Source organism: Naegleria fowleri (assembly GCF_008403515.1).
Source record: "Naegleria fowleri strain ATCC 30894 chromosome Unknown tig13, whole genome shotgun sequence".
Lineage (NCBI taxonomy): Eukaryota > Heterolobosea > Eutetramitea > Acrasida > Naegleriidae > Naegleria > Naegleria fowleri.
Window position 1 is genome coordinate 286419 of NW_025407945.1, and position 26596 is coordinate 313014.

General features: G+C 36.5%; 20 protein-coding genes across 20 annotated transcripts; 8 read left to right on the forward strand and 12 right to left on the reverse strand.

Annotated features, from left to right (window-relative positions):
• Positions 1–68: 68 nt before the first annotated feature.
• FDP41_012206 (uncharacterized protein) lies at positions 69–1676 on the forward strand (the record flags this gene model as incomplete). The annotated part of the gene is made up of 5 exons (XM_044702700.1): positions 69–507; positions 558–629; positions 718–1101; positions 1219–1251; positions 1312–1676. The coding sequence occupies 5 exons, from the start codon at positions 69–71 to the stop codon at positions 1674–1676; spliced, it is 1293 nt and encodes a 430-aa protein (XP_044566262.1).
• Positions 1677–1730: 54 nt separating this feature from the next.
• On the forward strand, positions 1731–2540 carry FDP41_012207 (uncharacterized protein; the record flags this gene model as incomplete). The annotated part of the gene is made up of 3 exons (XM_044702701.1): positions 1731–1749; positions 1810–1950; positions 2041–2540. 3 exons carry the CDS (start codon positions 1731–1733, stop codon positions 2538–2540), a joined length of 660 nt encoding a protein of 219 aa, XP_044566263.1.
• Positions 2541–2935: 395 nt separating this feature from the next.
• FDP41_012208 (uncharacterized protein) lies at positions 2936–4131 on the forward strand (the record flags this gene model as incomplete). The annotated part of the gene is made up of 2 exons (XM_044702702.1): positions 2936–3209; positions 3455–4131. The coding sequence occupies 2 exons, from the start codon at positions 2936–2938 to the stop codon at positions 4129–4131; spliced, it is 951 nt and encodes a 316-aa protein (XP_044566264.1).
• Positions 4132–4175: 44 nt separating this feature from the next.
• Positions 4176–4724, forward strand: FDP41_012209 (uncharacterized protein; the record flags this gene model as incomplete). Its single annotated transcript, XM_044702703.1, has 1 exon — positions 4176–4724. One exon carries the CDS (start codon positions 4176–4178, stop codon positions 4722–4724), a length of 549 nt encoding a protein of 182 aa, XP_044566265.1.
• Positions 4725–4762: 38 nt separating this feature from the next.
• On the reverse strand, positions 4763–5686 carry FDP41_012210 (uncharacterized protein; the record flags this gene model as incomplete). Its single annotated transcript, XM_044702705.1, has 1 exon — positions 4763–5686. The coding sequence occupies one exon, from the start codon at positions 5684–5686 to the stop codon at positions 4763–4765; it is 924 nt and encodes a 307-aa protein (XP_044566266.1).
• Positions 5687–5833: 147 nt separating this feature from the next.
• FDP41_012211 (uncharacterized protein) lies at positions 5834–7669 on the reverse strand (the record flags this gene model as incomplete). Its single annotated transcript, XM_044702706.1, has 2 exons — positions 5834–7205; positions 7359–7669. The coding sequence occupies 2 exons, from the start codon at positions 7667–7669 to the stop codon at positions 5834–5836; spliced, it is 1683 nt and encodes a 560-aa protein (XP_044566267.1).
• Positions 7670–8028: 359 nt separating this feature from the next.
• FDP41_012212 (uncharacterized protein) lies at positions 8029–8589 on the forward strand (the record flags this gene model as incomplete). The annotated part of the gene is made up of 1 exon (XM_044702707.1): positions 8029–8589. The coding sequence occupies one exon, from the start codon at positions 8029–8031 to the stop codon at positions 8587–8589; it is 561 nt and encodes a 186-aa protein (XP_044566268.1).
• Positions 8590–8647: 58 nt separating this feature from the next.
• On the reverse strand, positions 8648–9435 carry FDP41_012213 (uncharacterized protein; the record flags this gene model as incomplete). The annotated part of the gene is made up of 3 exons (XM_044702708.1): positions 8648–8931; positions 9049–9180; positions 9261–9435. 3 exons carry the CDS (start codon positions 9433–9435, stop codon positions 8648–8650), a joined length of 591 nt encoding a protein of 196 aa, XP_044566269.1.
• A 130-nt stretch (positions 9436–9565) lies between these two features.
• Positions 9566–10487, reverse strand: FDP41_012214 (uncharacterized protein; the record flags this gene model as incomplete). The annotated part of the gene is made up of 3 exons (XM_044702709.1): positions 9566–9723; positions 9850–10067; positions 10432–10487. The coding sequence occupies 3 exons, from the start codon at positions 10485–10487 to the stop codon at positions 9566–9568; spliced, it is 432 nt and encodes a 143-aa protein (XP_044566270.1).
• Positions 10488–11034: 547 nt separating this feature from the next.
• FDP41_012215 (uncharacterized protein) lies at positions 11035–11865 on the reverse strand (the record flags this gene model as incomplete). The annotated part of the gene is made up of 1 exon (XM_044702710.1): positions 11035–11865. The coding sequence occupies one exon, from the start codon at positions 11863–11865 to the stop codon at positions 11035–11037; it is 831 nt and encodes a 276-aa protein (XP_044566271.1).
• Positions 11866–12103: 238 nt separating this feature from the next.
• On the forward strand, positions 12104–14704 carry FDP41_012216 (uncharacterized protein; the record flags this gene model as incomplete). Its single annotated transcript, XM_044702711.1, has 1 exon — positions 12104–14704. The coding sequence occupies one exon, from the start codon at positions 12104–12106 to the stop codon at positions 14702–14704; it is 2601 nt and encodes an 866-aa protein (XP_044566272.1).
• Position 14705: 1 nt separating this feature from the next.
• FDP41_012217 (uncharacterized protein) lies at positions 14706–15714 on the reverse strand (the record flags this gene model as incomplete). Its single annotated transcript, XM_044702712.1, has 2 exons — positions 14706–14804; positions 14863–15714. 2 exons carry the CDS (start codon positions 15712–15714, stop codon positions 14706–14708), a joined length of 951 nt encoding a protein of 316 aa, XP_044566273.1.
• A 186-nt stretch (positions 15715–15900) lies between these two features.
• FDP41_012218 (uncharacterized protein) lies at positions 15901–16539 on the forward strand (the record flags this gene model as incomplete). The annotated part of the gene is made up of 1 exon (XM_044702713.1): positions 15901–16539. The coding sequence occupies one exon, from the start codon at positions 15901–15903 to the stop codon at positions 16537–16539; it is 639 nt and encodes a 212-aa protein (XP_044566274.1).
• Positions 16540–16638: 99 nt separating this feature from the next.
• On the reverse strand, positions 16639–17814 carry FDP41_012219 (uncharacterized protein; the record flags this gene model as incomplete). The annotated part of the gene is made up of 1 exon (XM_044702714.1): positions 16639–17814. One exon carries the CDS (start codon positions 17812–17814, stop codon positions 16639–16641), a length of 1176 nt encoding a protein of 391 aa, XP_044566275.1.
• A 241-nt stretch (positions 17815–18055) lies between these two features.
• FDP41_012220 (uncharacterized protein) lies at positions 18056–18913 on the reverse strand (the record flags this gene model as incomplete). The annotated part of the gene is made up of 1 exon (XM_044702716.1): positions 18056–18913. One exon carries the CDS (start codon positions 18911–18913, stop codon positions 18056–18058), a length of 858 nt encoding a protein of 285 aa, XP_044566276.1.
• Positions 18914–18947: 34 nt separating this feature from the next.
• On the reverse strand, positions 18948–19815 carry FDP41_012221 (uncharacterized protein; the record flags this gene model as incomplete). Its single annotated transcript, XM_044702717.1, has 2 exons — positions 18948–19621; positions 19698–19815. The coding sequence occupies 2 exons, from the start codon at positions 19813–19815 to the stop codon at positions 18948–18950; spliced, it is 792 nt and encodes a 263-aa protein (XP_044566277.1).
• Positions 19816–20106: 291 nt separating this feature from the next.
• Positions 20107–22297, reverse strand: FDP41_012222 (uncharacterized protein; the record flags this gene model as incomplete). Its single annotated transcript, XM_044702718.1, has 6 exons — positions 20107–21046; positions 21165–21297; positions 21453–21568; positions 21643–21677; positions 22018–22046; positions 22222–22297. The coding sequence occupies 6 exons, from the start codon at positions 22295–22297 to the stop codon at positions 20107–20109; spliced, it is 1329 nt and encodes a 442-aa protein (XP_044566278.1).
• A 402-nt stretch (positions 22298–22699) lies between these two features.
• Positions 22700–24010, reverse strand: FDP41_012223 (uncharacterized protein; the record flags this gene model as incomplete). The annotated part of the gene is made up of 2 exons (XM_044702719.1): positions 22700–23646; positions 23827–24010. The coding sequence occupies 2 exons, from the start codon at positions 24008–24010 to the stop codon at positions 22700–22702; spliced, it is 1131 nt and encodes a 376-aa protein (XP_044566279.1).
• Positions 24011–24246: 236 nt separating this feature from the next.
• Positions 24247–24708, reverse strand: FDP41_012224 (uncharacterized protein; the record flags this gene model as incomplete). The annotated part of the gene is made up of 1 exon (XM_044702720.1): positions 24247–24708. The coding sequence occupies one exon, from the start codon at positions 24706–24708 to the stop codon at positions 24247–24249; it is 462 nt and encodes a 153-aa protein (XP_044566280.1).
• Positions 24709–25558: 850 nt separating this feature from the next.
• On the forward strand, positions 25559–26407 carry FDP41_012225 (uncharacterized protein; the record flags this gene model as incomplete). Its single annotated transcript, XM_044702721.1, has 2 exons — positions 25559–26134; positions 26252–26407. 2 exons carry the CDS (start codon positions 25559–25561, stop codon positions 26405–26407), a joined length of 732 nt encoding a protein of 243 aa, XP_044566281.1.
• Positions 26408–26596: the final 189 nt, after the last annotated feature.

Genomic DNA, 26596 nt, shown 5'->3' on the forward strand with positions numbered 1-26596 from the left:
TGAGTGAGCTGAACAGAAGAATGAAACATGATCAAAATTTTGATCTTTATGAATGGAAAACAAATCCGATGGAGAGACAACACACAGATGATAGAGAAGATCTAATCTATCATGAGCTGTCCCACACCGACAAAATGAATAGATACAAGCAATTTTATGAATCCAATATGAAATCAGTGTTGATCAAGCACCATGAGTTAGTGAAAGCGTTTATTGTAAATGCACATTTCATTGATGGAACTGAATTGGAACAACTCGAATCAGCCAATAGAAAAAGAAGCAAAACGCGTGAGAAACATTCCATCGAAGACAAACTTCAAAAAAAGAAAGAACAAGAAATTCACGATTTTATAGATAATTTGTATTTTGAAACTAAAAAGAATACGAAAAAAGATGAAACTGAAGACTGGCAAGTAGTAGATCCAAAAATGTTTTCCACCAACCAGCATGATGAAAATGACTGGCTTGTCGAGAATTTAATTTTTATTGACACACCTGGATTCAATGGTAAGTGCAGAAGATCTGTTCAAGCGGCACTTTACTGTAGGTCATTGCAGGATCTATGAATTGTGATATTGAAAAGTTTCGTGCCAACATTGAAGTGTTGGAATTTTTTTACAAACAATCATGTAGGTACCCATTCTATTATCCTGAATTGAGTATTTCTAAGGAAGAATGCAACTACTAATGTTCCTCTCACTACTTTAACAATTATAGCGCTTGTTTTATTTTTATTAAGTCCTAACCATCTATTGAGTATTGGTAATTCTCTCTACATGTTACAACTTACTATTATTGACCACGATACTCGAGAAAAATTGTACAAAATTGTATATAATCAACTTCAATTGAATAGCTCGACACCACAAGAAGAACAATCGAATATGCAACCATCGTCGAGTGGAGGTGGCATAGTTTCCACTGTTGGAAAAACTATTTTGGACACTCTTTTAATGGGATGCTACTCTGCTTTGGAATCCAATTTCAAAAGTGTTCTCTCGAATGTGTATGGAGGAAGTAGCTCAAAGTCTAAAGACACTCAAGATTTCTATTTTGGTAGTTCCATTTATGAAAAATTATATTTCGTTATTAACAAAATAGGTGAGTTTAATTTTTAAAGTACTCGCATTCAAGCTTGTTCTGTCATGCAACTACGGGAAGATATGGGTTTGTATTTTATTTCGACGCTTCTCAATAATTAATTTTCTCTCCATTTAGTTAAAAATCCCAATTACAGCTATTTTGAATTAGGTACGTTAATAATTGTTGTTACCAGAAATATCATTCTGAATTTGTTTAACTGTTGATTAGGCTGTTCTATTGGAAGAAATTTTCGATTTCTACCTTTGCCAACTGCCTCTCGAATACTGAGTATTGCATGTCCAAATGAAATTAGAAAACAAATGGCTTTTGCTTCATATATAAGAAGAAGAGATGTGAATTTGAGTGGGACAAGTCTTGGAGAGTTGTCACAACTCGAGAAAATAATCAAAGCTTTAAAGGACGACAAGCAGGTACAATTGAATTACATCAACCACATTCAGTACATTTTTGAGAAAATAGAACAAAAGCATCAATCATTGGGCTATTACAGCCAGTACATGCTCAGTACTGCCTTTGAGCGAGCCAAAAACATTTGTAATTTATGGTATCAAGTTCCACAAAACGGAGTTTAACTCCCAATAAACTCCGAGTTAGAATTTTGCATTGTCACTTCAAAAACGAAAAAAATGGCAGCATCCGAAATACGTACGTACTATTTCATATGTTTGATCACACAAAAAATGATGACAATGAAAACGATGACAGCTCTCAAGACTTTCTGGGACCAAAATCATGTCAGTGAATTGATAGAACAAGAATGTCATCCTTCAATGAAGGCATCTTCGACGTCGCATGTGCAGCTTTCGATCCGACTTGCACTTCCCGAACAAGCGGAAGAAATCAGAGGTGTGTAGTAAATTGTTTTTGCATTAATTTTAAATTCCGAATCATCAACCTTTGATTTTTGTCTCATTGGATTCTAATTCAATATTTTAGAGATGGTCAATTGTGCATATCGAAAAGAAGGTCACGTTTTTAAATTAGGTGAAGATCGAAAACGAACAAACGATAATGAAGTCAAACGCCTCATTGAAGATAGCTTAACAACACCCCATGGAATTGTGTGTCTTTTAAATGCAGAAAATAACGATGTGTTAGGATCAATCTTTATCCAATTTAAGAAAGATCCACAAACAATTTATTTTGGAATGCTAGCAAAAGGGGAAAAGAAAATACAAGCCGGTTCAACATTTTCTTTTGGCGGTTTGCAGAATATATCTTTTGGACAATTAATGATTGAGATGGTTGCATATATTGGAAAGTTAGGGAAGTGTGAAACTGTCACATGTGTAGTGTTTAATGTTTCCACTGCATTGGTTCAATTCTACAAGAATAAGTGTCAATTGGTAGAATATGGAACAGACGATGTCCCATTCAAGGAGGAAATGAAAAAAGATGCCTACTTCATTAAGCTAAGAAGAGGTATTGAACACTGATAAACAAAAATATTTCAATGATATAGTTTGACTGAGAATTGATATCCATATTTATCAATCGAGCATTAGTAGTGTAACGGTATCATACCAGCCTTCCAAGCTGGTGACCCGGGTTCGACTCCCGGCTAATGCAAATTCTTTTTATCTTTGAACCAAGCTTTGGCTTTTTGGGATAAACCTTCTCTGCTTGTCAGATACAGTAGCTTAGATTGCAAAAATTAATTGGCAGGCCCTGATTAATCTGGATCACAACGGTGATTGGTTGTACACCACACCAAATTATTTGAGAGACGCTTTCCTTTCAAATTTGTTTATTTTGAGTAAGGTTCGTTGCTTCGTGGAGCTGTTAAAGAAAAAATTATCATAAAAAAAATATTAATGCTAACACCATCACCATGAAATGGGTACCACTCTCCATCAATAAGTCTGAAGAAATAGAGAAGCAGGCAAACGAGATTGCCGAGCTGTATCGTGTCCTCTTTCTTCAATTAAAACTTGAGAAACAACAAGAAATTCATGGGCTGCTGCGAAGTCAAAAGGAGTTGTCTGTTGCTCCCAATTCCGTTAAATCAAGCATTGATAAGATGGGAGTCATTACAAAGCTTGGAAAGGCGCTGCAAGAAAGAATTAAGGAGATTGATCAGCTACGATCTACAGATACTCCTCAAGGTATGTATTATCAGTTTCTAATCAAACCAACCTTTGTTCCTGAAGAGTTTTCCAACAAAATCCTTGAAATTCGGTCTTCCTTTGAACAATTATTGGAGAACTATCCCATCAAAACCATCTCCAAGATTGATGAATTAAAGAATGCTTTGTTCTCGGTGCAACAACAGAATCCGGTGGAATCTTGTGAGGAAATAACAGAGGAAAACAACCCGTTCTCTGCGTCCACAAAAGTAATGCGACCTCAGGACGTGCCACTGCCTCTGAGGAGAAAAAAGCCTTAAAACAAGAAGATCCTTCGAAGCAAACCAAACAGTCCTCAGAAAAGAACAAACCAAAGAAGGTGAAACCCATTTATTCATGGGAGAAAGGAGCACAAGCTTCAACCAGCAGCAAAAAGATGGAATCTTCTTCGATCGAACTACCTCATCAGATGGATCAAAGCTCCTTCAGCGAACAAATGAGCAAAGTCGGAAAGTTTATGGAGGAGCAACTGGCCAGACAAGTTTCACCAAAACGAGATAGCTCTCCAAGAAGGTTCGGAAAAACAAAGGAAAGCAAGTATTCCGTTCATGCACCTCTCTCTCCAACTCTGAGCAGAAGTCTACGTTTGGAGATTGAAATGAATGAAGAAGAATTCGCCAAATTGAAGATAAGGAGAAATATGCAAGAGAGGCCAAGATCAAGCAGTCCTCGTTTTCAAGCTCCAAACAGATCTAGATCATCCTCAATGCTCTCCATTGGAGACCTTGCACGCTCTGCTGATTCATTTTCTTCTTCTTCTTCAAGTGCGGGCAAATCAAGATATCCGTTTTTGCAAAGGGTAAGGGAAGACTTGCCTCAGATGGCAACCCATTCCTCAAAATTTACTCATCACCACAACTGTTGTACAATACCTCCTATATTCTTTCTGGAGCTGACATAAGCCCTTCAGCAATAGAGGGCTTGTCAGAGGTTCAGAAAGCCAACATGAATTCAGCTCTACAAACTCCGGGCTATACTGTCGCAGATATCGAAGGCCTTTATATCACCACTGCTTGCCCTTATTCAGATCCAAAAGAAAATTTTTTCAGACCCTCAGACAAATCAAAGTGGGTCACCGGTAAGGATTTTATAACTTCAGTAGGAAAAGTAGAGGAATTCACTAGAGACAAATCTCTTCCTCTGTTCATCAATAATGGACTTGCATATGAAAGTTCGAATCCAGCTCTGGTACAACAGAAGCTTAGATCATCAGAAAAGACCAAAATGATGTCACCAAAAGGTTTTGTTTCCATGTTCGGTAATAGCGGTTGTGACAACATTGATAAGCAATACAGCTTGGGATTTACCAGTCCAGCTCGAGGGTCACTCCATTCCTTCTCGGCTCCACTCCCAACCAACATCAAAGGTCAGTCGAGATCTCCGGTACAATTAAGACCACTTTCAGGTACTTCTTCCAGTGCCGCTATCAATCTAATTTCCAGAAATATGGCTTCGCCTAAATCATCTCCAAGACTCTCCAATAAATTGTTGTAAGAGACTATTCGCTAGGATTGAATCATGCTAGCTTGCATCTAGTTGATGGATCCATAGCAGTATCTGTAGGTTGGATCTTTAAATCTATTTTCGTTTTGTACGCTTCTTGATGTAGTCCTGCACCTCAACAAACAAAGTTCAAAAACCGTCTTTACACCCTTAAATAACTTGTCGTCCTTTCTCTGCTGGAACATTTTTCGCAAATCATCTCTCTTGTCAATATCCATACAGCAACTGACGCAATGTTCATACGAAGAGCAACATTGATTGTTAGTATTACAGGTTGAACAAGAATATCTCTCCACGGGAGGAAGACCATCCTTTTTGGCTTGTTCTGGGTTGATGTCTGTTCTGCAACAGTGGGTCTTTGGATCAACATGCATGATACTGCAAATATATCCTCTAGAGTCGGTAATATAATCAGCTCCTTGGACAGTGTTTCTGCATTTGATATGTTTTGAAGGATCTCTTGTGAATTGGAAATTTACTGCCTCTTCCTCTGTTACTTGCTCATCAATTTTTGAATTCATCACGCCCTTTACAACATCCCCAACAGTTAATTCAATTTTCTCATCATAAAATCCGTCAATAATATCGGTTTTGTGATTAAATTTTCGTGAATCAACTTGTTGAACGTTCTGTGTTTTGTTTGTCTCAGATTGTTGTGAATCACCCAACGATGTTTGCTTTTGAATAGAGGGCTTCTCTTCCTCATTATTATTTGATGAGGCATGATCCGATTGTTTTTCAACATCTTTTTGTGTTGCATCATAAATTCTTTCGGTATTCTTTTGATTATTCGGAGGTGGATGTAAAATACCGTGATGATGTTGTCCACTTGTATTCGCGTTCGCAATAATCATTTGTGTCTTGCTTGAATAATATTTAATATAGAGAATGAGCGTTAGAGAGGAAAACAACGCCAACAAAACAATGAAATACAAGGCATATCGGGGATGCATGATTGTTGTTGAATGAACGCAATTTTTTTGAGCTCTCTTTGTTAGGTTATTAATAGGATTTACTTTTCGCAAGTTCGTCTTGTGAAAAATCAAGGCTTATTGTTTTGAGTGGGGTTTGTCATTACATTATCATGATCATCCCCATTTTCATTCTCGATTATATTGGTCCGTGTGATCACTGGGTAACATTGTCGTCATCGTCGTAGTGGTGTCACTTGTTGCTTGAGAGGGCATTAGAGGTGTCAGTAACAAATTCTCAATTTCGCATGGACATAAATTCATAAACATCACAGAGCCACTTTCACCAATCACACAATGGAAAATTGGAATTTGGTTGAAGCGTGCACCTTGTTCGCTCACTTTGAAAATATCATTAATGGTAGGAACAGTGCTGTTGGAAAAAGAAGTTACAATAATAATCATGGAAGGAGAGTCATTAAGGCTGACACCAGGTTTCCATACGTCGAACATGATTGGTTCAAATGCTTTTATAGTGCCCTCAGTGCTGTGTGTTGAAAAATCCATCATATCGGTTGATGAAGAGGAGTCTGCTGATGTTGTTGTGTTCATCACATCGCGCATAGGAGAAGAATAACTGCATAATCCACACTTGATAATATTCAGAGTGTTAAATAATTGTTGTTGTTCCAATAATTGTTCATCCTTCAATTCAAGATTGTAAATGAGAGGTGAAATAGCATCATGAAACTCGTCGTTCGCTGTTTGCTGTGAAAACCATTCAAACGTACTCCACAATACTCGAGAATTAGCTTTGTTTTGTTGCTTTGAAGTGATTACCTTTGGAGTATCAAAGGATTGCAGTTGAGGTTTCTCCAAATTTTCCGTATTGTCTATTTTTCGTTTCTTTTTTTCATTCTCTGTGTTGGATGTTTGTGGTGGCAGCAACTGATCCTCTCCAGAGATGTCTTCTTCATGCGTTGTATCAATAATATTATTCTTCAATTCTTCTTTTTGTTTTTTATACTTGATTTGTCTTTCAAGCTGTTTCTTTTTCTTTTTTTCCTCCCTATCTTTATCATGTCGTTGAATGGAAAATCCTAATTTCTTGAGATAGGAATATGCTAGAAATGAATTGATCAAATCCTCAGGATTCCTAAAAAAATGTTTTGAAATTGATGAATGTCTAATAAATAAAGCAAATGCTTCCTGAACAGAGGCAACCAAATATCCAACACGAGCCTCAATAACTTTTTTTTCCTGAATTTCCAAATGGCACAATTGATAGGGTTCTTTCTCAACAATTAAAATAAGAGATCCAACATCTATTAAATAGAGGGCTTCTTCAATATGCAAGAAACGAAAAGCATTTTCTGAATCTTGTCTAATGATCAGTTTTTCATCGAGACCCTCAACATAAACAGTTGGATTCTTTCGTATTCGCTCGCAAAGATTTTCTTTTCGGATAGTAAATCCCATATCAGAGCCAATTTTACCTTTCATTTGAATAGTTTTCACTGCATTTTCCTCGGGAATAAATTCTCCAATTGAAATATCTTTTCTAGCAATTTTTCCAATAGTAATAATTTGAGTGGCCATTACGTTCATTATTGTGCAATTGAATAATAATCAATGAAATATGATGTGGCCCATTCAAATTGTACCAATTCGTTCGTTATTTTGAAATATTGATGTATCGTGATTATGTACCTACTCTCTTCTTTGTCGATCTACCTTTAACAATTGAAACAAAATATTCTTTCTTTCATTTATCATTTGGTTGATTTGTTCTTGTGGAAGAGTAGATTTTTGATCGAGTTTCTCTCCGAATCTTGGAAAGGGCAATCTTTCTTCATGTTTTGATATGGATGATGATGAAACTGTCATTTGAGATTGAGTGTTTTGATCCGAGTTTTTTCTCTTCTCTTTCCTCTTTGTTGTACTCGTATTGGTAACGAGACTTGAATCCGAATGCTGAATTTCAGCTTTACTTTTGTTCTCTTCTTCTTGATGATGGTTTGACATTTTTTGAGATGAGGTGTTGATTCTTGGAGAGGAGTGGGTGAAACCAACATCATCTCACTTTATCGACGTGCAGGTGTAGTGATGCGAATATATATGAAGAGCCTTCAATACAACCACAAGAACGCGTTCAATTCTAAATGCTTGTTCAGTCGTGTTGTGCACTGAACCCAAATACACTCCTTCCAGGCATTGTAAAAAACAAAAGATGGTTGACCAATAGATTTTGAAAATCGTTTGTTGAAAAAAAATACGCCAAAAAGGTTTGTATCACTCGCCCATCGTGCAGCGTGTAATTGTTCTGAACAAATTTCTTCTTTCAAACATTCCTTTACATCATCAACAACTCCTAAACCGAATAGATGGTCCAAAACAGATGTTATAGAGTCCACAGCAAGGTCTCCTTGCCACCAAGACGTCCATTCGAAAAGGAACGTATGGATAGAGAATTGAAGATGTGCGGTAAATATGGTTTGAAGAACAAGCAAGAAATCTGGAGACTCCAATACTATCTTGCTCGTGCTCGTAAGACTGCTAGACACTTGCTCACTTTGCCAGAAGATGATATGAAGAGACAATTCGAAGGTGCTGCTTTGTTGAGAAGAATGACCAGATTGGGTCTTTTGGATGAAAGCAAGCAACAACTCGATTACATCTTGTCCTTGAAGACAGAGGACTTGTTGGAAAGAAGATTGCAAACCGTCGTTCAAAAGTTGGGTTTGTCAAAGTCCATCCACCATGCTCGTCAACTTATTTTCCAAAGACACATCCGTGTTGGTAAGCAAACTGTTAACGTTCCTTCATTCATTGTCAGAGTCGATTCTGAGAAGCACATCAACATGTCACCTTTCTCTGCTTTGGTCCAAGGAGGAAAGCCAGGTAGAATGACCAGAAAGAAGCTCAAGAGCCAAAAGAGCGAATAAATCTCCACCAATAAATAATTAAATTTAATTCAAAAGTCGAGTCTACGTAAGAACCAGACTAGTTCGTCTTTTTAATAATGTCATTGTTGAAGCTTTTGATGATCTCAGGATCCACTGTGTAACTAAGGAAATGATTTTTGTCCTCATAAAAGTAAGTGATGGGTTTCAAATTGTGGTTCACTACCACTTGCTCGGTTTCAAAGTCCACCAAATGATCATCCTTAGATCCAAATTGGATAATGGTTGGGCAATTCTCTTTCATTGATTTCCAATTCCATTCTCTGTTGTAATAGCCACTCCTCCTTTCATTTTCATCTCCCATGTCTGTGACACAAGCAGACACTAATATACATGCATGGAGAGGGTGTTTCTCGATATATCTCATTGCACACTCCGCTTGAATGGGGTTTTCGAGAGTGTCACTCTTATGCATAAGTCAATTATAATTTTTAGACCTACCTCCCGAGCTATGTCCTATCAACACCAATTTGCAGTGTTCTTTACCTTCATAGGGCTTTAATTGCTGTTCCACAAATGGAATCCACATAGATTCTCTTGCCACATAGGGATCAGGCATATCCTTACAAATCACTGATTGCATTGTCACAAAGATAATAATTATGAATAATTTCAATTCATCACTCGCTGGTTCATCACTCCCGAACACATACCAGTAACTTTCCGAGAAATATCATTCTCGAACAGCTGTTCAATTTTATCTTTGCAATCACTATACCAATTCGAATCCAAAATATCTTCACAACCATTTCCTGGCAGAATCATGACCACAAAATGATCCAATGTTGTATCGCTACTTTTGTCCTCCGCTCTATTCAGAGATGTCATGAGATGCTAAAATATTGTTTAAAAAATAATATTTTTTTGATGATGACTTTTATTACTTTTTCGAAACAAGATTTGCTTAATGGAAATTCTTTACAATGAGTAAGACACGAGCATGCATATGTAGGTGAAATTATAAAAGCACAGCTTTCTTTTTCTCTCTTTGCTTTTCAACTTCTTTTTTGAGAGATTCTGCTTGAATTTCACTGATGGCGTCCTTTCCAACCTTAGCAAGTGAAAGTGTTTGATCGAGATCCATATTATTTTCATCAATGACTTGTGCCATGAGGGCTATTATTCAATTGTTTTAAAATAGAGTCGAAAAGTTGAAATTTCAAAAAGTGTGAAATTGGATTTGGATTTGCATTCATTCTCCATAAATTCACAACTATGATTAAAATCACTGTGTTGACTTACAATTGACTTCATCCTCTGGAGTGATTGTACTTGTCACTGTATTTATACTTGATTCCATGTGTTGAACAGTCACATCCATGTCTCCAACTTGTTGTTCAAATTTATCCATTATCACTCCAATTTTTTCAGTGTCCAAAGTTTCAAGTGCCTTGTCGAGACCTTTCACAACACTCCCTAATGTTTTAGCAACTGTATTCATCATTTCCGCTTGTTTCACTCTACATTCATCATAAATATATTTAAAATAATATTTAAAATCCATTGAATTTAAAATCAATAATAATATTTCAAGGTACAAAATTTTACAAATCCATCATCACCAATGATGAAATTCGGAGAGCAATTTGAAAGCACATGATACGGACCTACTTGCTGCAGCATCTAGACGTGATGATAAACGAAGAAAATTATTTGCTTCATTTCCTAATCGAATTGCATTGGAAGCATGAATACGAGCGGCTTCAACATTGCCCTTTTCAAGAGCTTGTTTGACTTTTTAAACGTTGTTTTGCTTGTTCCTTCTCACTCTTTTTACTGGAGAATGTGATGATGATGATCCGAGCATTCTTTTGATTGGCTTACCTTTGTCTTTCAAATTGTTTGCTGGCCATCCGCAAGTTAAAGTACAAGTCTGACATTTTTATTTGAATCAATAATGAAGAGGTGATGATTGGATGATTTGTGGAACTTTTATGAAATTATTATTAATATTACAAAATGATATCATCTGTAATCATGGCAGACAAAATATTTACATCTGTAATCATGACATTATAACAGACAAAATATATACAAATTCATGACAGAAGAACTGCACCTAGCAGAGCAAAGAATAATGCAGTATAACGCCTCGTGTATGGAGCAATATATTTAGAGATGAAATTATGTAAGTGAAGAGGGTGATGAATAAGTTTTTGGAGCGGATAGAACGAAGCAACTCCGACAATTGACAGAATACAGAAAATACACCCCAGCACCACATAATCTTGTTTTGTGAATTTTGCTTCTAATTTCCGATTGTACATGGGTTGAATAGGATGCTGTGATTCTTTGCGATCGTTCATGCTTAGCGCATCTTCTAATACAGAGGAAAGGGGGTTTTGCAAATTATGATTTAATTCAGTATGATTTGATGTATTGCTAATGTCACCGCTATGCTCCTCTTCATCAAATTTTACCATTTTTTCAAAGCTTGTTCTCACCAGCTCGTAATGGAGAAATGTTTTGATACTCAGCATATTCTCTTTGTGCAGACATTGAAGGAGAGCCCAGAGAATACATGTTGATCAATTGATTGGGTGAAAGTTTTATCACTGGTGAGGAGTTTGTAATTTCATCACCTTCTTCAATTTGACTCATTGAGAGAATACTTTTCCCCTTAGAAGCTTGAGAACGTGAATGTTGGACTTGATCTAACAAAAGCTGATTAGCTAATTGAACACTCTCGTTGTCTTCTCGATAGAGATCACTCACGCTATCGCTATCATCAGAAAGAACTTCGGAGAGTGTGGAGAGAGCAGTCTTTGGATCAATTTGAAGAATATGCTTACTGAAGTGCTCGTTGTTGGCCTCATTAATTTTCTCTTCGAGATCCATAATTTTAGTTTTCAGATATCCAATCTGGTCTTTGCAAATATGGCCCAGTTGTTTGGCCCTTTGGATTCTATCTTGCATTCTTTGGTACAATTCCGATCTTTGCCTTTCCATTTGTTTGAACACCAAATCATGTTGATTCATTTCAAAATTCAGAGAAGTGCTAACATTCAAAGAAGAAGAAACATCTCTTAATAATGTGGAGGAAGTTACAAACGTGTTTCGGGATGAATTAGGGTTACCTTGCTGTGTTCCTCCATTGAAGCTGTTCGTGTTGAGGGGTGTAGTTTTAGAGCTCCTTATTGGACTAGCCGATAATACAGGTGCATCCATCAAATGCGGTGGATGATCTGAAGACAGAACGCTGCTGTGGTGGATGTTGTTGTGAGGAGAGGAAGTTGAGGTTGTGCCTCTCTGCAGCATGGTTTAAGGAAATTTTTTTGTGGGAAAAAACTTTTTAAATGACGATGGAAGCACTCTGCTGTTTACCCATTTTCAAGTTTCAACCACAAATCACGGATGCCCATTTTGCTTTTACATTATTTGGGAGATATCTTATGATGAAAGGCACCCACTCATGATCTTACGCCGTTCATTGAGATCCGTTTGGGAATGATATATGACGAAAAAGGATTACAAAGTCAAAAAATAATTGGAAAAAATGTCTGAACATCACCAAATCTACTCCGCTATTGACTCTCTCTTCGCAAACCCTTCCGGTGTACACGAGAGAAAGAATTTACATTCATTTGTGAAAGCTGATAAAGAAAAAGTGGCTTTGGCATACAGGTATTGCCTGGATGAATATTCAAGTAAATTGGAAAATGCTTTTGATGATGAGGCTAAATCTTCAGTGTGCTATAGTGCTTCAATGATTGCACTGATTTGTTTGGCTACTCTCAAAAAGACTGATCTTTCAACTATAGATGACTTTTTTGAAGTTGTAAATACTAAAGGCTTATATATTTGTGTAGAAGGATGCATCCGAGAAAAAAACACCAAGTACATCAAATTATTGAAATCATATTTAACCACACTACAAACAATCCCGAAGGAAGGAAAGTATGCACGATCAATGGAAAATATTTACGAAGTCCATCAACTTGTTATGAATTTCTTTGCAGAAATGGAGAGTAATAATAGCAATGGAGCCTCTTCCTCGGATATGGATATCTATAAGGAAGTTGAATTGTCAGTTGTGGCTTATACGGAGTTTCTAATGTCCGTTTTTACGGAAGACTCGTTTGCAAGTGCAGACGATAATTTTACATTCAAATATCTATTAATGTGTAAAAGCCTATTTCAACAAGGACTAACCAACGACAAATACATGGGTGCATTTATTCATCTATTCGTCCATTTGCGCTCAGCAGTTTTACTGATTCAGAATTACACAGAAAAAAGAAGGAAGCAAAAGTCAGCAGAGATAAAATTGGACATTTTGAGAGATGTCATAGCAGAAATTTGTGATTCTCTACAAACTAAGAACAACACAACAAGAAAAGGAATACAATTATTGGTTAACATAGTTGATGCATATTTACCATTATTGGATGATCAAAAGGAATTAATTCTTAGGTCCATTGTTGTATCAAAAACCAAAATATTATTCATGCCTAGAAAATTTAACACAGTACAGGGAACAATTGAAAAATGCGACCAACTATTTCTAGCGATACCTTTCGATGAAAATACTTTGGAGAACAATCTAATAATCAAATCAACCACTACGGATCCAGACGTGCTACATGCTACCTCGAAAACGACTCTTCTTACTGTATATTTGAAAAATTGTAAAGAAAATAGCCCAGTAGTGAACAAATTTATGGAATTCCTAATCAAGCAAGTCAAATTTTGCGATTCAGTGCTCTTGAATGATACAGTGGATGGAATGCCTCTGTATCATCAAATATTTATGTCCATCAGTGAGGTTTTAATGAAAAATAAGCAATCCAATATGTTTTCAGAGGTACAGCTCGTACTATGGAGAGAACTTTTTGATATATCAAATCCAGATATAACACGAGATTTATGTATGGATATTCTAGCCTTTCTATTTAATAATAACTTTGGATTTCAGCAGTATTATCTAGAGCTGTTACGAGAGCTCGTTCAAACTTTGTCATCCAATTTATTTTTGAGCCCTCCAGAGCTAAGGATAACAGATACCTCTAATCAAGACGACGTCGAGTTTGAATGGTTGATCGTAGAAAAAGTATTGAGGCCTTTTATTCACAAATTAGACATTAGAGATATTGGAAGCCTTATTGACTTGTCACATGACTGTCTGTCAGATGAAAGAATTAGCCAAGCAGCACTTTTGCCTATTAACATATTAAGCCAACACTTTGATACTCTATTTGGAAAAGGAGGAAAAATTTTATCCCATTGTGCTCGCAAGATTAAGCTTTCATTTCAGCCTATTACTGTGGCATATGCCGCACTGCTGAGGAGTTTCTTGACATTCAGGACTGTTCCTTTTGAGCAAGGCAATAATTTAATTTCCGTACTTTTACTTTCACAGAAAAATCTCTCAGATGTAGCCTTGTCGGATAGATACATTGAAGAGGCAATTCTTGCAGTAGTACATATTCTTCGCAAGTTTGAAAATAATCCTTCTCATGTGGATCAATTAATAGCAATTATTGATTGTTTGAGACAATATTGGCCAAAATCTGAAAGGATCAGAATGTGTGTTTCCTTCCTAATTGATTCCGTTTCTGACAAGTGTCATGGTACTGTTGTCGCAGGACTGCTGACATGTTTGCAAACATTTTTTGGAGTGGCACTGTCATCGTCTGAAAGCATTTCTCAAGTCCTATTGATACATGCCATAATCAACTTTATTTTAACCAATCCTCTGACAGCAGACTCTATACTGACGTCCTTACGCCCAGATGTGAAATCTGTCGTGGAAAACATTCGATCATTAATTGATCAAGAACAGATCAAAGGAAGCTCAATCTTATCTGAACAATGCTCACTTGATGTACAGAATGAGAAATCAAAACAAGCCATGTCAAGAAAAAGACAAACAATGGCCTACACGACATCACTCCAAAAAGTGAAACCAAATATTAAGACTATCCAAACAGTTAGTATTGTTGACCAAGTTGCAGAGGTACAAAAAGCCCTCAATGATTTGCTTGAAGCCAACAGCGCATCACCATCTGAAGCATCATCTTCAACCTTATTACAACAATTAGAACCTCGTTTGAAAAGCATTAGTGAAATTACTGGCAAATTGTTCAATTTCAAATAAATTATTGTTGCAATTTATTGGTGTATTTGTCATTTTTGTTGAGCGCAAGGTTGTAACAAAGTTTCTCAACTTTTGTGAGCGATGCTTCCATTATTTCGACCTTGTGGCGTAAGCAAGATTAAATTGTTGTTTCGCAAACTTGAAATGACAAAACATACCTTATGTCGTAAATCCTTTTCCTCAAAAGGAGAAAGGCCTTTGCATGACGTTAGAATATGCATGAAATGAGCATGCATCTCACTCATAAAATTCATGACAGTTGTTGGAATTTCTTCGATCATGAAATGATTGGTCGCAAATCGCATCAGTTCTCCTGTAAGATCGGCAATACCCAATAAATAATCAAGCTTACTAACGGGAAATCTCATCTCCTGTTCTATATTTCCACAGGTTGCAAGCGTGCCATCTTTGATATAATAATAAAAACTGATCCCTTCTATGAATTCTTGCAATCCAAAAGAATATGAACGTGCATACTTCCAAAAGTATTCATTAAATTTCTCTTCGAGTTCCTTTAAAATTGGAGAAAGGTATTCAGTAGAAATAAAATCAATTTTTTCTTTTGCTTCCTTTAGTACATCCTCCTTGTTATTCAATTTTGGATCATATCTATGAAGTAAAAACACAATTCTTTTTGCTTCTATTGTTACATCTCTGGCAGCTTTGTAAATTCTTTCCTTCTTATTGTTTGAGTAATCTAATTCAGTTGCATACTCATCAAATAATTTTTCAACAGCATGTTTGTACTGTCTTGGCTTTTTCGGAGTGTTAGAAGAATAATTTTCACCACCACTACCACCTCGATTACCACCTCGGCCTCCTCTATAATTTCCTCCACCACGATAACCTCCTCTACCACCGCCTCGATTGTATCCACCTCCTATTGATGGTGATGATTGATCGGAAGCAATCGATGATTGATCATCTTCCATGCTTGCCATTGGATTATTGAAAGATTCGGATGGATCCGAGGGAGTGGTGGCTTGATCTTCACCAAAGGTTCGTTTCATTTTTTAAATAATTATTAAATGAATCATTCCATGTCAAACAACATAAATCCATGGTTGAAATACAATGAATTGAATTTTCAAGAGCTCTCTTCTTTTTGTTTCACAAAATGTTCAAAGAAGCATTCAAATAAGAAGGATGAGAGTTTTCCATATTCATCAAAATATCTTTTATCATCATTACAAAAAATGAAACATTTCAACAACACGAGAACCTTCTCACTTTCTCCTCTTCTTTTATTGTTGCAAGCCCCTTCGAAGGTGTTTGTGGAACAAGTGTTTGTGAGAGTATATCAAACTAGATTTGACGGTTTCAATAGAGATTTTGTTGAATCAGTGGCGGAGCAATTGCAACAAAATCAACAACCTAATTACCAAGTGGCGATTGAACAATTATTATCGGCTGTTTTATTTGTGATTCAGTATTGTGTATATCATCAACTGAATACTCCCGAACAAATACTGTCATCGGAACTATTTACGGATAATGATCCTGCTTTTACATCGCATGATAAATTGAAACAACTTGTTGCTGGAACAGTGTTAAAATTCCATAGCGTTTGGAAAGAGCAAGCATTGAACACACAAATTGGATTACCCAAATTAGTGGATATGAAATGGAGGGTGGATTTGAGTACTGCATCAAATCTTATTCAAAAGATGGCAGCGCCAAGTGTGGTTATTCAACTCAACGTGCAAAACCCAGCAGTATCGACTGGCGTCATGCCAAAAACGGAGCAAATTAATTTTGAAATGGACAAGGAAACTCTCTCTACCATGTTGAAAGGTCTTTCAAAGATTAGAGATCAACTTGCTTCCATCAAATAATTACCCAATTTAAAATGTCAATAATACATGTAAATTAGTTGATATCTTTAATCTATCCTGATTTTAGTGTGAATGTATTACAATACTTGTAATTAATGCTTATTTCAAACAATCCAAACTCTTGAGAACCCATCGTTTTTCACCTTCCAATACAAAGTATTTTGGAGTCCATGTAATACCAGCTTCAGCTCTTTCTTTTCTGATCGCTCTTTCTCTCTCCTCAACCAGGTGTTTTTGAAGTTGAGCCTCCTCAAAGTCTTCCTTCTTCAATGCATAAATAGCCTTATGCCAATTTCTTCTGGATTCTCTTGGCTCTTGTTCATGAACAGGTCTAATCGTTTTTGGTGGACGAGTTAAGGTTTCTACTGAGTACAAGAGTTTCTTTTCCTTTGTTGATAAGTCTTGAATTTCAACCGATTGATTCACCTTTCCTTCAATCCAATGTTTCTTGTAACCATCCGCATCATAAATATATCCACTCAAGTAATTGTCTTTTCCATAGTCAAAATAAATGGAAGCATTGAAACCAGTTTTTGGACAATTAATCTTGAGATAGTCATAAATCTCAATGACAGTAGATCCCCACAACACATTGCTGACGCTAACAGGAGGGTGATTTACAATATATTCCTCGTTAAACTTTCCGAGAGTAATTTTGAATTCACCGTCCATCAATGTGGTAACACTATTCCAAGAAAATGATGTAATTGGAAATACATATCCAGTATAGGTAAATTGACGCTTCTCATTGTGACAACAAAATGCAGATACTGGAGGGTGGTGAGAAACTTGTTCACCCAAGAATTTGGTAACGTCTCCTTCACCATGAGTCCATTCACATTTGAAAATCTCACCAAGAACAGGGTTGAATGGTTTACTTTGCTGCATACCATGACGAGGAATAGTTCTCCAATTACTAATTACCCAAGCCAAAATTGAAATAAATCTCTTCTCTGGAGATTGTTCTTCATTGATCTTCTCAATTGTATTATTCGGAGATGAGTAGTGAGAAATTTTCTCTAACAATGAGATTGGTTGAAGAATATATGCTGGAACACTTATTCTCCACAATTCTGTCTGTGGACTCAATTGTTTGAGAAATTCGTAAATAATATTGTATGAATCTTCTCGATCCTTGACTTTCAAATATTCGTCTTCTGGATCTTCCTTGTGGATATTTTCTTGTTCTTTGTATATTTCAATATCGGATTGATCTTGCAGAAACTTCTTTTCTGTTTCCGTAAGGTTTCCTTCGGAGGTTGGTACAGAGGACATGATGGCCGTTAATGATGATGTGGCAAGGAATAAATGAATCACACTGGATAATAGTCGTGGTGGTGGAAAATCAAACTTTGAACTGATTGTATTTTTTTGTGGTGTTGAACGTTGCACGCACAATTTTTACTTTGTTGTACGAGATAACAAAATTGAATGGTGCACACAGGAAACTGAGGCGTTCGAAACATGATGATCATAATCCAATCTCCTTATTCTTCTGTTACCACACGCCTATTGACTAGTCAATCTCAATAGCGTCATCGATGGTAAAACCTGTAGATAATCGATTGGAATTCAAGGAAGAATTTGTTGACGTGTTGTTGTTGCTTGACAAACCATGGCTTGGTGGAGTGGAGGAAAAAGGAGGCGATGAGGCAACAGAGGAAGTACCAAATGACAGAAAAGGTGGAGACTTGCTTCCTTCTTCTTCATCTATTTCTGCAATAACTTGTGCTATATTGGCAATGGCAACATTTGATATTTTCTTCTTGGGAGCATCCTCACAAATGGTGAAGCTACCGTCGTCTTTGACAAGCACTTTTTCCACATTGTCTCCCACTTCATTGAGTATCTTTTGCATATGACGATCTATGATTAACTCTGAAAATGGAAGAGGTTTATCACATCTTGGACAATTGTACGTCTTTGAGGTCTTGCCAAAATCTAAATATCCAGCCAAATCAAAGCATGACTTGTGTACACAATATTTTCCTTTTGCCGGTATTTCAATTCTGCATAAGGAAAGTGGATCTTTGAGTGGTACAATTTCATCTCCTCCGCCAATCTCTTCTATGGCATCATCCATCTTGTCGATCGGTGTTTCATGCTGAATTGCTTTAAGAATGCTATTAATTGAGGATTTCTCGCTGTCTGTTAACGTGGAAGAGGTCGTTTCTTCTGGTTGTGGTATGGCTAAATTGTCTGATTTTGTGGGTGTAATTTGAATATATTTCAAAGAATTATCATTGGTTGGTGTCTCTAAATTATCTCCTAGATCCAAATTATGTTTTGTGGGAACTCGTGATTCAATTATTTGTACAAGTTGTTCTGTTGTCAATATTTTTGTGAAAATGACGAATAATCTTCCGTCTAACATGCTATATGGTCCAGCTCTAATTTCAAGTCGGTTATTACCTGATACTATTTGATGTCTTTTTTACAACAAAGGGTGTGGAAACAATTAGTACTTCTTTTTTTATACCCTTTGCAATTTTCCTATTTATCGCTGGAGGTTCTAATTTATGGATTCCATTCATAATAATCGAATATTCTGTGCTCCAATTTTTAGGCTTCATTTCATGTGAAAAATAATGAATATGAATTTGGTAATTCTCTGTTGGTGTCAGTTTGGTAAATTCTTCTTGTGACAATGTAAAATCCATTGAAAAATTTGCATTTTCGTTTTTAAATACTTTGATATATAAAAATCGTTCACCATGTTGGTGTGGGTCTATTCTCCCTCCTATCGACATGTCGTGCTTAAAGAGTTCCATTAACGTATTCTCTTCCTTTCTCATGACTTGTAGGTTGAGAGAGTTCAGCGGACTCATGTTTGTGATTTTTGATTTAGAAGAGGAGGATGGTTTAGGTTGAGGGGTTGTTTTTGATGATGTGCTCGGTGAGGTGTTAGATGAAGAAGCTGTAGATGAAGAAGAGGTTTGTACTGGTGGTTGAAAAAAGGCTACGGAAAGTCGAGCAACAAGATCCGATTTGTTGCCAGAAAGTGCTAAATCCCGCCTACCAGCATGCGTTCTCAGGAATTTAATCATTTCTTTCAGTTGATCAACTTTGAAAGCTGCAAAATCTTTCAGTGATTGATCAAATCCATGGATGGTTGTTATGTTATCATTCAATTAATATTCAAGAAAATATTTACTTACTATCCGAGAGTATCCTTGTTTTTAGAGTCTCCAAACTTGTTCCGAGGAACGGAGTTGCCGTGAGTAGCAGCTGTAATTTTGATTCCGGTACAGCAAGAGTAGAAATATCCTTTGGCATGATGGTGTTGAAATCTCTACAAGGTTCCGAGAATAATGATGATGACCACCCAATAAATAGGTACAAACGTCTTGCTGTTGTTGCTTTCAAATTTTTTTCTTCAAGAACACTGAAAAAAACGTTGTGTATTCCCAAAGCGGATGATGAAACAATTTTTTTTGCTTGAATTTCAATTGATTGCAAGAACAGCGTTCTGAGAGACAATCACCGATCGTTTGAAATTTAATTTAATCGTAGAAAGTACAACAAAAAGGTTTTGAAAGAATATGGAGGAAACATGAAATGTTCTATCTATTGGAAAAAGTGTTGATCTTCTGCTTTGGGTGTTTTCAAACTGTCAGCAGTTTCATCAATGATTTCCACAGTATCATCATGACTGTCAATAATAAGGCCTCGAGTAACAGCAGATTGCCTCCTATGTGTTTGAGAATTTGAGAGTCTCTTTGATTGCTCATCGGAAAGAAATTCTTTTGGAATGAGTCCAAGTAAATATGAATCGTCTTCAACATGGTCCATGTTGCACAATTCAAAGGTTAAATCAACTTGAAAATCTTCAACAAAAGATTTGTGATGTTTGTCTGAGTGAGGTCCATCCAATTCATCTTTAGCCAATGAGACTGTGACATAACGTCCATTCTTCAATCTCTCATCGTTTTCAGGTGAAACTTTCGGCTCCGATGTAGCTCCCAAGCTTATGGTTTTTATCAGAGGAATTGTGTCATCCAATGAGCTATGATAAGTATTTACGCCCATGCCATTACCAGGACAAGAGTTTTTAACGTAATTTGCAATAAATCTCGAATTGAGCCAACAATGGAACAAACTTCCTGATTTCAATACATTGACTCCATTTTTCACACAACAAACTTTGAAGTCTCCAGATAATTCGATTGGATCATCGAGCGTTATTACAACACTTTCTTCGTTGGCAACTACCTTATTACTTTGTTTGCTTGTGAAAACTTCCTCTCTCTTCAAATTCTTAATAGAAATGAAATATTTTGTTGATTTAGAGAATTGTCTCAGCGCTACACGAACTAATTTTACAGAACCTCTCACTGGAAATTGATTTCTAAGGTATTGTTCAAAGTAATAGCAATATCTTCTTTGAGAAGGAATGGTGACACCCTTGGAATCTTTTGTTCTCTTATCACCATAATATTGCAATGAATCTAACGCAGTTTTACAAGTGTGACTAAAAACAAGATAGCAACAAATCATAACTCCAGTTCTGTTGATAGAATAATAATAATTGTAAAAAAGATCATTTGGTCCATATGAATGTTGTTGTGAGTAATGATGATGATGGTGACGATGATAGAAATGAACACTCTTCCAAATGAACCTACCTTCCCTTTCCTGCTTTACAGTGTACTACAGCAGCATTATTCTTTCCATCTTTCAAAAACTCATGAACATCCACACAAAATTCCAAAACAGAATCAAAGAGAGGAGATTGGTGATCGTCAAAAGGAAAACGAGCTATTCATCATGAATGAGAATGAGATGCAATATGGAAATTTGATAAAAAACGGATTCACAAGAAGGGCATTTGGAAATGAGAATTAAATCATGACCACAACAACAAGATTCATATATAAATATACTACATTGGAATATGTCATAATTCTACATACCCACTCTTCCTTCAAAGATTTCATCTTTATAGTCTCTTTCCGAACACAAGTTGTAGACTTTATACTTGTTTCCATGTTTTGTGGAAAGGAAATCAACAACTTCATCACGCGGATTTCTGTGATGAGACAGGTCGTATGAGGGAATGAGTGTGTGTGATGATGATGTGAGATGATATGTGAGACAGCTTACCTATAGATCGATTCTACACCTTCACTCGGAAAACCCTATATTGGACATGTCATTGTGATTTTCGTTTGTAGTGGCAGGTGCGTGTTGTTGTTGTTTTGGTTGTTGTTGTTGTTGTTTTGGTTGTTGTTGTTGTTGTTTTGGTTGTTGTTGTTGTTGTTTTGGTTGTTGTTGTTGTTGTTGGAACGAAAAATCAAGTGTGTGCACCAATTATTGTTGTTGTTGTGGTGGTGGTGGTGGTGATGGTTATCGTGTTCCACAACATCATGTTATTGAAATTATGTGAGGTAAATCAACATCATCATGGTCATGTGTGGTGTTGACGTTGTTGTATTCATCCGTAACAACAACAACAACATTCAAACGAATCTCACTTACCATCGCAATCACATTGTCGGTAATATAAGCTGTTGAGATAAGTTGTTGTTGGTAAGATAATGATAGTTGGTGATGGTTGTAGTTGTTGTTGTTTCAATGTCAAGGATCACACGAACCATTCAATCATTTCAAAAAAGTAGGTGAATGTTATTGAACATCAACACATGATGAGAAACTAGAATCATCATCACACAAAACACATACTCAGGTCTAGATCATAGTTGTCTTCTTGCAATCTTTTCTTATTCTTGCTCACTAAACGACGCACAAAGGTGGGCATTTTTTCACAACGTGGTTCGTTCGTGGATGAGAGAGAGAGACTTCCTCGATCGATCTTATGAGAGTGACATTTGAGACATGCCAACACGCATCAACGTTGTAACAACAACCACGAACAACTCTTTCTCAAAAAGTGCTTGGTTTGCCTATAATAAAAACCACATGTTGTGGACGACATATACACCGGTGCACAGTGCTTGATAAGGAAACCCAGCACAGGAAGAGACCATAGGCAGCGAGTGAAAAACGAATATTCAAAAAACTCGCTTGGTGGCAAGCCAAAAATCAAAACAAGAAATGCAAAGTCCGTGCACCGTGTATGTTTTTATGAAAAAGAAACATTGTTTGGCTAATATGAGATTCACCAAGCTTTTTAAATATTTAACTCATTCCCAACAGAAATTTATTTGACGAACGCAACTTGTTTGACTTTCACTTCTTGTCCAACACGAATCTTGGATCCAATATTCTTTTCTTGATGACACAAATTCATTCCAAAAACAGTGCCTTCTGCCACTTGGCAATAACGATGCTTATTGAGTGAGTCAGTAATAAAACTTCTCTTCACACCTTTTGCAGTGTCAACACTTGGCATGGTGCATCTGGTGCAACGTTTCACTCCAAACAGTGGTATTCCATTAATTTCAATTTGTCTATATTTCTCTTCAGCATAGGGTTCAATGGCTGGAGATGAAATGATGATATTTGAACGGAAATTCCAATTATCAATATAATTATTTGCTCCAAATAAATCATAGAGCAATGTATTGAAAAATGCAGAAATTGCATTTGATGACTGATCAGCAATGACTTTCTTATTGAAATCGCGAACTGAATTTTCTGAGGTCATCAAGAATGGATAAGCATCAGCAAACTGAGAGACATAGGAAATAGTAATTCCATCCTCAGTAAAAGATCTAATGACATCTTCTTCTGGTGGTCTTTGGTGATGCTTAATTTCAATGGTCTTGTCAGTTCTTTCATCAGTAAATTGATCAATCACTTGAACAAGACGAACGTTTTGTTTAAGACAAACGGAAAGCCATTGAGCAATTTCATTTCCGCAATCAAAAGCAGTGACAGTGTCGCTCCAAATCGTAACTTTTTTCACTCTGTCAGCATTTGCATCATTGACTTGAATATTCTTCAAGTATTTCACGGATTGAGCTCCCATACCAGGGAAAGTCAAGTGTAATGTGCCTGTCTTTGGATCTACATTTGTGTTGATGAGAACCATGGTTGGAACTTCACGTTGGGTGATGAATTTATTGTCCTTTTCTTTGACAATCATCCAAGCTCGATCGTAGAGGAATCCAAATTCACCAATTTCCCATTCATCCACTTCGAATCCTGTTGTTGTGTGTATTCATGTTCAACATGCAATGAGTGTATTGAACAACAAAGAAACAGATTCACCAAATAGATCCATGTTCAACAACAACATCATCATTAAAAATCGAAAAACATTTTAAATAAATATATGTTTATGATCATCCTCCGATCGAATACAAAAATGATTTAAATTCATACCTCTGCATGATTTGACAGGAAAAATTCGAAGGTGCTTTACAACTATTGGAGAATACAATTTTTGATACATCTTCCAAGCTCCATACAGTGCAGCGGCAGCTCCTGTTCCAATGCTCAAAGTAGAAATGGAAAGAGGTGATTCAGAGAACGCTTGAGAGATGGCAGTGTAAGCTTTTGAAAGCATTTTTTCGAATGTATTCTGGTGGTTATTGGAATGAGATTGAATGTTGACTTTTTGGGATCATTCGAGTCGTTCATGCCACTCTCGTTGAGGCTAAACCTTCGAGAGAGCGAAGAAATGGGTTATTAACATCACCTTCAAAAACATTTCCTTGCATGGACACGTCGGCAAGTTGCATGAATTAGTGCACGCGCAATAGATATCTCGAGGATTAGTGAAACTAGAGAATGGACTTTTATTCAATATTCTTTGCAAAACTTTGGAATCTGATACAAATTAACATGGGAAGGTCCTATCGTAAAATCGAAATAATCTGTTGCTCCTGGATCATTAATTTGATTTGTGCTTCGAAGAGGAATTTTAGTTTCAGAAGAACTCCCCACTTTGTGGTAATATCTCATTCCATCAAGATCATCCACATTGGGAAACTGCCAAACATCAGAGTACATCTCTCTGAAGAGTGTCCTCCCGACATAATGAGTCATCTTGAGCCAATCTGGAGAAATTAATGGAAGGTTTTTCGACCTTAGGGTGCATTGTTTTACTTTAGGATAGACAAACCAAACCACAGTATCAATCCATAAGATAGTCATGTTGATAGAACCCCACGAGTTATTCATGTCATAGTAATTATCGAAAAAATCAAATCGGCCAAGCTTGTTCTTGTAATCATAGTAAAGGTTTGGTCCACTGAATCTCATGGTTGAAAGGGGTTATCTTGGCGAGAGTGCAGTTGAACTGTAGAGGCCAAATTGGAGTTGATGGTTCTGAATCAATTGGTTTTCGAGAAAGCAATTTAGTCAAGGAACAGGAAGGTTTGACAAGGCCTTGAAAAAGTTCTTGTAATTTAATGAGTTGAAATGGAAGAGAATTGTCAAATGTTCTGGAAGCAAGCAGTGCGCTGGTTGAAAAAAGACCAAACAACAACAAACTCATGACGAACCATACTGAAGTCAATCGAGTTTGAATTGGAGATGTCATTTTGTTTTTTTGAAGGATTGTGTTTATGTGAGATGTCACTCCAGCTTGCTTTTGAACAAAGAGGAAAAACATGCGCATCCAATCACGGACTTGATTCTCACTTTTTTACAACAATAGAAATGGAAAGATCTCCATAAAATCTGTGAGCTCATTCGCGCCAAATCATTTACCTTTATTTTTGGTGATGTCGAATGATCTTTTTGTCTGTGCGAGGTGAAATTTCTCTCAAAAAGGATGTTTCAGGTATGCCAAAAAGAAAAAGTATACTTTTTGATTTTAGAGAATTATGTAACTGGTTGACAGTGTCACAAGATAAGGGTAACCTCATTGATGAATCATGGCGGTGAATCTCGATAATGAATCCACAATAAATCTGCGGATTGACCATTCAGAAAAAAACGCTTCACAACCTTGCGAAGTTCGGAACTATATTACATTCGAAGACCGAATTCAAACACAAGCACATTGTGTGTAACAATTTTTTATGATTCATATGATTATGCAATAATTTATCTCTGATTAATTCTTCTTTCCCAATTCAATTATAATCGATATCCTGTAAATATCAACATGATCTTCAAAACATCCAAATATTATTTGCAAGCGGTTTCACCCTCTCATCATCACAATTTGTACCAAATTTTAGGTGTTTCTCGCACATCATCTCCGAAACAAATTAAACAAGCCTTCTTGCAGCTTGTTAAGCAATATCATCCCGATAACAAGAATGGTGATGAAGAATTATTTAAACAAGTCAATGAGGCTTACAAAACACTGTCGGATCCATTAAAGAGAGCAGAATATGATGCAGAAATTCGTCATCAAGAACGTAATGAAGAAATATTAAAACAACAACGAGAATTTACCAATGGTCATCATTCAGATCAAACCAATCCACGAGTAAGAACCATACATCTTTCGGAAGAGGAAAAGAAGAAATTTGTGGAGTCTCTCGCAAAAAGAAAGAAAGAAGATATGCAAGCTTTGAGAAGATCACATGAGGCCATGTTTGTAGAAATGAGAAAACACAAAAAGAGTCCCCTGAAATTTATCTTGTTGATTATTGGAGCTGTTTTCACACTATGGGGAATTAAATTAACAATGTGGTATAATTCAGTTTATAAGAATTACAAATCTCAAGAAGAGGTAAGCATAGAGACGTAATGAATGTAAGGTGGTTGTGAGGTTCATTCTTCTGGACATTTAATTTTTCATGAATTTTGCATTATTCTCTGTTTCAATGGAATATGCAAACTATTGCAGATCATAGACGTTGTTCATCCAATGGCAAACGACAAAGAGGCGAATTCACAAAAAAACTCTCAAGTTCCAGAACAAGTGAGACAATTACTTATTCAAAATCAGAGTAGAGCCTATGTGGATGCTAAATATTACAAACAGTCTCCTCCAAATCATTAAGGGTTGTGAACATGTCGTCATGGTGAAGACCATGTCAAATATAAGAAGTACAATCTTACAAGTTGCACTCGAGTCGTACACATTCTAGCTCAAGAACGATCAGTATTGTTTGCGAATGATTTCAAGCCTCGAGAATCAACAACCAATGAACCTATGGATTCGAATCTTTGAGTAAAAGTTTAACGTTTG